Source organism: Oncorhynchus mykiss, chromosome 28, assembly GCF_057628025.1.
Source record: "Oncorhynchus mykiss isolate SJ-2025 chromosome 28, ASM5762802v1, whole genome shotgun sequence".
Taxonomy (NCBI): Eukaryota; Metazoa; Chordata; class Actinopteri; order Salmoniformes; family Salmonidae; genus Oncorhynchus; species Oncorhynchus mykiss.
In genome coordinates this window covers 43359787-43371375 of record NC_143049.1, presented here as the reverse complement: position 1 = coordinate 43371375, position 11589 = coordinate 43359787, and the positions used below count along the sequence as shown (strand labels likewise).

The 11589-nt window shown below is 43.8% G+C and overlaps 1 protein-coding gene across 6 annotated transcripts in view; it reads left to right on the top strand.

Moving 5' to 3' along the window:
* Positions 1-3080: 3080 nt before the first annotated feature.
* znf414 (zinc finger protein 414) overlaps positions 3081-11589 on the top strand; it is a 17705-nt gene continuing 9196 nt past the window's right edge. For 2 of the 6 annotated variants that reach the window (XM_036967116.2, XM_036967117.2), the window contains exons 1-3: positions 3081-3817; positions 4060-4183; positions 8718-8831. In XM_036967116.2, coding sequence (XP_036823011.2) covers positions 3617-3817; positions 4060-4183; positions 8718-8831 — 439 coding nt within the window. In that variant the 5' untranslated portion in view covers positions 3081-3616. Of the gene's footprint in view, positions 3818-4055; positions 4184-8717; positions 8832-11589 lie in introns of all 6 variants that reach the window. The other 4 variants (XM_036967118.2, XM_090226040.1, XM_036967120.2 and 1 more) reach the window with 3 other exon arrangements.

The following is an 11589-nucleotide window of genomic DNA, read 5'->3' as shown; positions in this document are numbered from 1 at the left end:
CTAAGTATGATTCTCAATCAGAGACAACTAATGACACCTGCCTCTGATTGAGAACCATACTAGGCCGAAAACATAGAAATGCCCCAAAACATAGAAAAACAAACATAGACTGCCCACCCAACTCACGCCCTGACCATACTAAATAAATACAAAACAACGGAAATAGAGGTCAGAACGTGACACTTAGAGCCAAATACATTTAAACTCCGTTTTTTTTCCACATTTACTGACATTTAATCATAGTACATATGTCCTGTTTTAGGTCAGTTAGGATCACCACTTTATTTTAAGAATGTGAAATGTCAGAATAATAGTAGAGACAATGATTTATTTCAGCTTTAATTTCTTTCATCACATTCCCAGTGGGTCAGAAGTTTACATACACTCAATTAGTATTTGGTAGCATTGCCTTTAAATGGTTTAACTTGGGTCAAACGTGTCGGGGAGCCTTCCACAAGCTTCCCACAATAAATTGGGTGAATTTTGGCCCATTCCTCCACATACTTTTGGTCATGTAGTGTACTTGTTTTGTCCAATTACTGTGAACTTTAAGGTAACATACAGTACCAGTCAAAAGTTAGGACACACCTACTCATTCAAGGGTTTATCTTTATTTTTACTATTGTCTACATTGTAGAATAATAGTGAAGACATCACAACTATGAAATAACACATAACACTACTCATGTAGTAACCCAAAAAAGTGTTCAACAAACAAATCAAAATATATTTTATATTTGAGGTTCTTGAGGGGAAAAGGAAACCGCACACTGTTATTGATAGTATCACTGATCTTTAATAAGCTTACTTATCGGCCTCACGGCTTTCATCAGAGATTTTGTGAATTAAAAAAAAAATGTGCACCCTTATGTAGACCTAGCCCCGCCCACATTCGTTCCACGCATCAAAAGGGGCTGGAGGCCGAAGAAAAACAACTAAGTGCTACCAAATATAACAATATGCATTTCATAAATATTAGAATAAAGTGTGTAATTAGGACGTATTAAACACGTCTGTAAAACCACACTGAGGACATGGCAAGTTTTCATTAATCATTGGGTACATCGTACGAAAAACATCAGAGTAATCTTAAATAGGCACATAATTCATGTTCAAATTTACAACATAAGAGAATAATGTCCAGTCTGATAACATCCCCTACAGATGTAGGATTTCTGGTTGTTTTTTTAGGCATTTCAATCATTAAGTCCTTTAGGAAATAATGTCTGGAGGGTGAAAATCCCTAAACATTCCCTTTAACTCAAGAGTATTATTTATATCACCTCCCCTGTCTGATATCTTAACTTTCTCTATTCCACAAAATCTAAAGGTGGAAATGTCATGTTTTAGGTCATTGAAATGTACTGCGTCTGGATAATCCCTGTCGTTTCTCCTGATCCACAAACAAATCCACCACTTATTGTGTATAGGAGAGGTCGCAATTTACGCGATAAATTGGTCCGTGCCAACTGCCAGCCACGAAAGAAAATCAGCCAGGCTCTTTTACGCCCTCTTCCAAATGGTAGCTATAAATGCAGAGGATGCGCACAGTGCAACAATATGTTGAAGTGTGAATGTTTCTGCCACCCACATACAGGAAAACGGTTCCAAATAAATGACATCATTACGTGTTCCACCACCCATGTTATTTACATTATTAAATGTCCATGTGGGCTCTGCTATGTCGGGAAAACCTCTCGATCTCTCAAACAGAGAATTAGTGAACACAAAAGTTCAATCAGGAGAAATGACAGGGATTATCCAGTCGCAATTTTTCCTTCCCCGCCAACCCCATTCGATGCGTGGAACGGATGTGGGTGGGGCTAGGTCTACTTAAAGGTGCTAATTTAACAAAACTCACAAACGCTCTGATGAAGGCCGTGAGGCCGATACGTAAAGCTTAGTAAAGATCAGTAAAGATCAGTGATACTATCAAGAGCAGTGTCCTTGTTCCTTTATCTTGTCCAACTGTTACCATGGCACCTGCTAAAAGTTTGCTCAGATGTGCGAGTGCCTTTTGAATTTAATATTTGAGATTGTTCAAAGTAGCCACCCTTTGCCTTGATGACAGCTTGGCACACTCTTGGCATTCTCTCAACCTTACATTACATAACTTTACAGTTCTACACTACAGACACCCTGGTTTCGATTCCAGGCTGTATCACAACCAGCCGTGACAACGCTTGCACACCCAATTCGTTCGGTTCGGGCTGCTCGTGTTGAAAAATGTACACATGCATGTTATTCAATCATTGCACCCACACTGCTCGCACGCGCCAACGAGTGTCTGCGTTGCCAGGCGCTAAAATATAAGTTGCTTCTATTTGTGACGTTGAACGCGATGCAAGTCCTAGTCTATGGTGTTGCCAGGGAACAGCACCCAAGGCAGCAGACTCCTCCTCTGGCACACGGCAGCGAGATGCAGATCCCCTCCTGGTCCTTGAGTCCGTCCACATGAAGTTATGCAGGACACAGGTAGCCTTCACACACCTGAATTCCTCCAGAAGGCAGTCCCAGATGACCCTGGTCACCAAACCTTGCAGTGCCCTACACGTTAACCGTAGGCAATCGTTTTGAAGGAATCTCCAGTTGCAAGGTATCTGTAGGAATATGGAATATAATGTAAGTATTAGACTTTTACATCACCAGGTCATTGTGGATTACTAAAGTATAATATCGCTGAAAACAAATCATGAGAACATTGGATTGATAGATGCATGGGAACACATATGTGTAGCATGTGACAATGAGAGGATCATATCAAGGACGGCATCACAAATTAGTACATAAATACCACTTGAAGCTTGATGATGAGTTGATCATTTGAATCAGCTGTGCAGTGCTGAGGAAAAAACAACAATGTGCCCCTCTTTGAGTCCCCAGGACTGAGAACCACTGCTCTTCATTGGGACCTCTTCATATGTAGACTGGCTTTCATAGAGCTCTTTATCTGAGGACAGAAAACCTCACAAGAAACAGACTTCATTATAGTGAAATTACACCACAACGAATATTATGTTACTTTTATCTTCATCCTCACTTATAAGAACAGGAACTAAACAAAATTACCTGCCCTATCCAGAAAAGCCTCCTCTCTCACTTTGACAGTTGGTGCTGCTATCCTTTCACCCTCCTCCATGGCTGTTAGCTCGCTACCTACAAATGCGTTTGGATTTTGTTTTTTTTACAGTGATAAATACATCAAGATAGCTAGTTAATATTAAGTTAGGTAGCTGGTGATATTTCATTCACTTGGCTAGCTATCTATACAGTATGTGCTACCTCATTTAGCAGCTAATTTGAGTTAGTTAGCTAACAATACATCTGTTGTTTTTAAAAAACATTTTCAACATGTATTTATTAACTTGAATAGGTTCTCCCAGCCATGTGGACAATTGGAAACAGGGCAGCAAAGTAAGTTTGCCACCAGAGGGGTTTAGAGGATATCACTATTGAACTGTGAACCCATTTAGTAACCAGACCTCTGTACAACCGCTTGTCGCCGTTATAGTGCAGTTCATGTATTGTTTAGTGTTGTGTAGTGTCTTTGCTGGCATGCATCGAACATGTTTGTTTTTATTATTTATTTTATTTAGTTTGCCCCAACAAGATTTACATGCTAAAATCGCCACTTAAAAAAAAAAAAACATATTACATATTTTCTTTTTCTTTTGAACATTTCCGAAATGCCGTAACCCGGAAGTACTTTTTTGATGTTGTCGACGAGACGCTGGTAAATGAACCATCAACGTTTTCCTTCTTGCTCACAAAATGGTCAACGATAAATATTGATAATCCTAATTGCAAATGGGCTATGGTAAGAGTTATTTGTCTGGTTACATACCTAGATAATCATTTCGGTATCTTATATATGTATATATATATATATATATATATATAGCTTATATGTTGTTATGTTTAGCTTAATAAACTAGCTACCGAAAAGTGTCTGTGACTGTTTTGACTGGCCAAGGAATGAATATAGTTAACCTAACATGCATAACTAGCTACATGTCCTTTATATTGATATAACAGCATGGATTAATTTGTTTTAGGTAGTCTGAACTAGTGAGACTGCTGTCGTCTTCTCCCATACCGCCAGTTGACCGCTCGTCCCCCACCACCATGTCTACGGGGATGGCCTCTGCACCTCTACTGCAGCCTACTAGCAACACAACCCAAGGTTTTATGCAACAATTACACATTTTTACTAACTATAATCAATAGGGACGATTGATAACGAGGCTTCAGGCTATTTTGACTGCTTCTGATCTTTTTTGAGTCGTCAAAAGAACGAATTGTTCGACTAATTTCTTTTTAATTTAATTTGGACAAAAGAACGAGTCAGAATTCATCCAAGGCTGAAAAATTACAAAAGAAAGTTGGCTGAGCTGGAACCGTAGCGCGATCCCATAGCAAATTAATGGTGTTTTTACGTTTGCAGAGCCTCTTCTCTGGCACAAAAATATATCCCTTTTTATTTTACAACTACCATCTGGGTTTTTGAAACGAAACTGAAAAATAACAACTTGTGTAGAAAGTAAACATCCGCACCTCGATGGTGCCAATAGTGCTGCACAACAAGGAAGTAGGAAACGAATGGCATTTTTTGACCGTTTCTGGTCTAGCGATCGATGACAGCAGATTACGCTGCCCAACTTTATGTTAATAGAAAGAGGAGATTATTCTGATTTAAAATGGTGCCCGATTTAAAAAAGTGTAAATATACACATTGTTTGATATTAGGCGAAATATACCAGCATGCCCCTCCATATGAAAACAATGGGGGGGGGGGGGGAATCTAAATATATATACATTGCGAGATATTTCTCGAAATAGACCGACATACCTATATTTCCCCTATAGGAAACAATGGGACGACCGGTCTCATTGTCAACAATAGAGAAGCAGGCATTGTGACACGAACTAATAGGAGCTGGTAGGGTGAAAAATGCCTGGTTTTTTTTTTTTGTGATTTCCTAAAAAACTACAACAAGCAGTTGGGACATGTGGTAATATTATGAAACTGGGCTCCACGTCATATGCACTGAACTAGAGTTTTTATCTGAAAAATGTGTCCAGCCTACCCAGTGTACAGCAGGTCAAATGAATTAGTCTCAAGTCAGTGAAGAGTTGTTAAAAAAATAATAATGACTCGTTCGAACTGCACATCACCACCTTGACGTTCCGATGCTGTTTTCAAATAACTACTGATTCGACACAACATAGCGACGCTTGTGTCAAAATAACAATAACACAATTTTTTTCATTTTTACCTTCATTAAACTAGGCAAGTCAGTTAAGATCAAATTCTTATTTTCAATGACGGCCCAGGAACAGTGGGTTAACTGCCTGTTCAGGGGCAGAACGACACCTTGTCAGATGATGATGCTTCGGAACTCACACTACCATCTGGGAGGTGTCAGAACTTGTATTTTACTTTTATCTAACTAGCTAAGTCCGATTAGAACAAATTCTGATTTACACTGACGGCCTACCAAAAGGCCTCCTGTGGGGATGGGGATTACAAAATAAATGAAATAAAAATGACAAAACACACATGACAAGAGAGACACTACATAAAGAGAGACCTAAGACACCAACACAACACAGCATGGCAGCAACACATGACTGGAGGAGACTGGTCCTGAGGGCATGGAGGAGACTGGTCCTCTTGGGGAGACTGGTCCTCTTGGGGAGACTGGGCATGGGGGAGACTGGTCCTGGGGGCATGGATGTAGAGTGCGTGGAGGTGGCGCAGTTTGGCAGGGCTTGAATGTAGGGTGCATGGAGGGTGAATGTAGGGTGCAGAGTAGGTCTGACAGGTAGGTGGGTCCGATGTCATTTAGGGCTTTGTAGACAAGGATAATTGTGTAGTACATTTTTTTGAGAAAAAGGTAGCCGAGGTAGATGAGCAAGGATGGGGGTGATGTGGACAGACTGGTTCTGAAGGCATGGAGGAGACTGGTCCTGGAGGAGACTGGGGGTGGGGGTGATGTGGACAGACTGGTCCTGGAGGCATGGAGGAGACTGGTCCTGGAGGAGACTGGGGGTGGAGGAGACTGGTCCTGGAGGAGACTGGTCCTGGAGGAGACTGGGGGTGGGGGTGATGTGGACAGACTGGTCCTGAAGGCATGGAGGAGACTGGTCCTGGAGGAGACTGGGGATGGGGGTGGGGGTGATGTGGACAGACTGGTCCTGGAGGAGACTGGTCCTGGAGGAGACTGGGGATGGGGGTGGGGGTGATGTGGACAGACTGGTTCTGGAGGCATGGAGGAGACTGGTCCTGGAGGAGACTGGGGATGGGGGTGGGGGTGATGTGGACAGACTGGTCCTGGAGGAGACTGGTCCTGGAGGAGACTGGGGGTGGGGGTGATGTGGACAGACTGGTCCTGGAGGAGACTGGTCCTGGAGGAGACTGGGGATGGGGGTGGGGGTGATGTGGACAGACTGGTTCTGGAGGGGGGTGGGGGTGATGTGGACAGACTGGTTCTGAAGGCATGGAGGAGACTGGTCCTGGAGGAGACTGGGGGTGGGGGTGATGTGGACAGACTGGTTCTAAAGGCATGGAGGAGACTGGTCCTGGAGGAGACTGGGGGTGGGGGTGATGTGGACAGACTGGTTCTGAAGGCATGGAGGAGACTGGTCCTGGAGGAGACTGGGGATGGGGGTGGGGGTGATGTGGACAGACTGGTTCTGGGGTTGGGGATGGGGGTGCTGTGGACAGACTGGTTCTGGGGATGGGGGTGCTGTGGACAGACTGGTTCTGGGGATGGGGGTGCTGTGGACAGACTGGTTCTGGGGATGGGGGTGATGTGGACAGACTGGTTCTGGGGATGGGGTGATGTGGACAGACTGGTTCTGGGGATGGGGGTGATGTGGACAGACTGGTTCTGGGGATGGGGGTGATGTGGACAGACTGGTTCTGGGGATGGGGGTGATGTGGACAGACTGGTTCTGGGGATGGGGATGGGGGTGCTGTGGACAGACTGGTTCTGGGGTTGGGGATGGGGGTGCTGTGGACAGACTGGTTCTGGGGATGGGGGTGCTGTGGACAGACTGGTTCTGGGGATGGGGGTGCGGTGGACAGACTGGTTCTGGGGATGGGGGTGATGTGGACAGACTGGTTCTGGGGATGGGGGTGATGTGGACAGACTGGTTCTGGGGGTGATGTGGACAGACTGGTTCTGGGGTTGGGGGTGATGTGGACAGACTGGTTCTGGGGTTGGGGATGATGTGGACAGACTGGTTCTGGGGTTGGGGATGATGTGGACAGACACTTTTTGGATAAGCTGTAGTTTATTAATTGATACTGTGTTCACATAATCAATTCTTGAAAAAAAATGAATGCATGGATGTTTTTCTGTCAGATGTAGTGAGCGAGGGTCCTAGGTGGGAGATATTTTACAATGTGGACATTGAAGGAGAGAGCAGGGTCGAAAACAAACCGCTAGCTATACTTTGTTGATGACAGGAGAGCAGGGTTGAAAACAAACCGCTAGCTATACTTTGTTGATGACAGGAGAACAGGGTTGAAAACAAACCGCTAGCTATACTTTGTTGATGACAGGAAAGTCACATTTCTTCAACTGATTTCAACGTTGACATTCAGAATGACGAGATTGATTAACTACTCAAAAAAACAAATCCACTTTAAAAAATACAACACTAAATTGCTAATAAAACAGAGCAATCAGCCCAGGGCACTGTCAAAACAATCAGTTTTTCACCTCGTCAAACTGATTCTATATTCTGATTCTAAAATTACAACTAGGCTACAGAAAGGAAAATGGGGGATACCTAGTCAGTTGTCCAACTAAATGGCGTTTCCCTGTACAGCTAGTGAACAGAAAAGTAGGTATTTATTTTTAAAAAAAGTGCTGTTTTTCATGGTTCGGGCCCCTTAGTTCTAGTGAAGGGAAATCTTTTTATTTTTAATTTTTTCTCCCCTACATCAGTCACTAATGCTCTTGGCTGAATGGAAGCAAGTCCCTGCAGCAATGTTCCTACATCTAGTGGAAAGCCTTCCCAGAAGAGTGGAGGCTGTTATAGCAGCAATGTTCCAACATCTAGTGGAAAGCCTTCCCAGAAGAGTGGAGGATGTTATAGCAGCAATGTTCCAACATCTAGTGGAAAGCCTTCCCAGAAGAGTGGAGGCTGTTATAGCAGCAATGTTCCTACATCTAGTGGAAAGCCTTCCCAGAAGAGTGGAGGCTGTTATAGCAGCAATGTTCCAACATCTAGTGGAAAGCCTTCCCAGAAGAGTGGAGGCTGTTATAGCAGCAATGTTCCAACATCTAGTGGGAAGCCTTCCCAGAAGAGTGCAGGCTGTTATAGCAGGACAGGGTGGGCCAACTCCATATTAATACCCATGGTGTTGGAATGAAATGTTTGACGAGCAGGTGTCCACATACATTTGTCACGTAGTGTATCTTTCATATTAGTGAGAAATAATTTTGTAAAAAACAAAAGGTTTAAATGACTTAAAACCCGTTTTATAGGGTTAGAGTTCTCACACAGCCATATTGACATGCTACAGCCTGTTTACGGAAAACAGACAGAAGACAGGGAGGACTACCTGTTCTAATTAGCCGTCTCCGAACCCCTGTGTGTAAACGATAGCCACAAACGTGTTGTCGCTGAACAATATTATCGACTGCAACTGTTAAAAAACATTTTAAAAGAAGAAAGCTGTTGTGTTTCCTCTCTCTCTATAGGTCAGAGAATGCCCTGCACGTTATACGGCTGCCATCGTGTCTACACGGACACAGACAGCCTGGCCAAACACATCAAGGACCATCAGAATCACATCCCCACTCAGTCCCTCCCAGGTAAGCTCATAGAATACAACTTCCTGGATCTTGGAGGAGACAAGGTTTCCTTATTGGATAAAGGTAGACTCAGAAGTACTTGAACTGCTGCGTGTGTGTGAGGATACAAAAAAAAACATCACTGAGGACAGTTACAATTATTATAGTCAGGTTAAAGTTGCACTATGCAGAAATCGCTCTGTCGTTTCCTGGTTGCTGAAATTCTATTAGTTCTCATAGTTAAAGTCTTTGTGACAAAACAAGCAAGTATAGTGTAGAGAATCATTGTACCATCTAAACTGCTGTGAAATACCTTTCTCCATAACCAAACATATTGTATTTTCAGCTGGTGTACCTTACTGAAGGTCAAAGATGCAAAAAACGAAACACTAGGGCCCACAATAAACCCAACCAAGGCAAAAACCTGGCCATCACTAGGAGCCACAATAAACCCAACCAAGGCAAAAACCTGGCCAGCACTAGGGCCCACAATAAACACAACCAAGGCAAAAACCTGGCCAGCACTAAGACCCACAATAAACACAACCAAGGCAAAAACCTGGCCAGCACTAGGGCCCACAATAAACACAACCAAGGCAAAAACCTGGCCAGCACTAGGGCCCACAATAAACACAACCAAGGCAAAAACCTGGCCAGCACTAAGACCCACAATAAACACAACCAAGGCAAAAACCTGGCCAGCACTAAGACCCACAATAAACACAACCAAGGCAAAAACCTGGCCAGCACTAAGACCCACAATAAACACAACCAAGGCAAAAACCTGGCCAGCACTAGGACCCACAATAAACACAACCAAGGCAAAAACCTGGCCAGCACTAGGACCCACAATAAACACAACCAAGGCAAAAACCTGGCCAGCACTAAGACCCACAATAAACCCAACCAAGGCAAAAACCTGGCCAGCACTAGGACCCACAATAAACACAACCAAGGCAAAAACCTGGCCAGCACTAAGACCCACAATAAACACAACCAAGGCAAAAACCTGGCCAGCAAGGAGAGAGCAGTGACTTACCAGGATGATAGCAGGCAGAGAATCACCAATGTGTTACCAGGATGGAGGGATGTAGTTTAGGATGTAGGATAGGGTGCCCAGGTATATCACAGTAGACAGCAGTCTGCTCAGATAATGCCTCAGAGCAGGATAGGGTGCCCAGGTATATCACAGTAGACAGGAGTCTGCTCAGATAATGCCTCAGAGCAGGATAGGGTGCCCAGGTATATCACAGTAGACAGGAGTCTGCTCAGATAATGCCTCAGAGCAGGATAGGGTGCCCAGGTATATCACAGTAGACAGGAGTCTGCTCAGATAATGCCTCAGAGCAGGATAGGGTGCCCAGGTATATCACAGTAGACAGCAGTCTGCTCTCTCCCTCTCTCCTGCCATAATCAGTTTAATATGGAAGGTACCCACTCTCTCTCCCTCTCTCTCCTGCCATAATCAGTTTAATATGGAAGGTACCCACTCTCTCTCTCTCTCCTGCCATAATCAGTTTAATATGGAAGGTACCCACTCTCTCTCTCTCTCTCTCTCCTGCCATAATCAGTTTAATATGGAAGGTACCCACTATCTCTCTCTCTCTCTCTCTCTCTCTCTCCTGCCATAATCAGTTTAATATGGAAGGTACCCACTCTCTCTCTCTCTCTCTCTCTCTCTCTCCTGCCATAATCAGTTTAATATGGAAGGTACCCACTCTCTCTCTCTCTCTCTCCTGCCATAATCAGTTTAATATGGAAGGTACCCACTATCTCTCTCTCTCTCTCTCTCTCTCTCTCTCTCTCTCTCTCTCCTGCCATAATCAGTTTAATATGGAAGGTACCCACTATCTCTCTCTCTCTCCTGCCATAATCAGTTTAATATGGAAGGTACCCACTCTCTCTCTCTCTCTCTCCTGCCATAATCAGTTTAATATGGAAGGTACCCACTATCTCTCTCTCTCTCCTGCCATAATCAGTTTAATATGGAAGGTACCCACTATCTCTCTCTCTCTCTCTCTCTCTCTCTCTCCTGCCATAATCAGTTTAATATGGAAGGTACCCACTATCTCTCTCTCTCTCTCTCTCTCCTGCCATAATCAGTTTAATATGGAAGGTACCCACTGTCTCTCTCTCTCTCCTGCCATAATCAGTTTAATATGGAAGGTACCCACTCTCTCTCTCTCTCTCTCCTGCCATAATCAGTTTAATATGGAAGGTACCCACTCTCTCTCTCTCTCTCTCCTGCCATAATCAGTTTAATATGGAAGGTACCCACTCTCTCTCTCTCTCTCTCCTGCCATAATCAGTTTAATATGGAAGGTACCCACTATCTCTCTCTCCCTCTCTCCTGCCATAATCAGTTTAATATGGAAGGTACCCACTATCTCTCTCTCTCTCTCCTGCCATAATCAGTTTAATATGGAAGGTACCCACTATCTCTCTCTCTCTCTCTCTCTCTCTCTCTCCTGCCATAATCAGTTTAATATGGAAGGTACCCACTATCTCTCTCTCTCTCTCTCCTGCCATAATCAGTTTAATATGGAAGGTACCCACTATCTCTCCCTCTCTCTCCTGCCATAATCAGTTTAATATGGAAGGTACCCACTATCTCTCTCTCTCTCCTGCCATAATCAGTTTAATATGGAAGGTACCCACTATCTCTCTCTCTCTCCTGCCATAATCAGTTTAATATGGAAGGTACCCACTCTCTCTCTCTCTCTCTCCTGCCATAATCAGTTTAATATGGAAGGTACCCACTATCTCTCTCTCTCTCTCT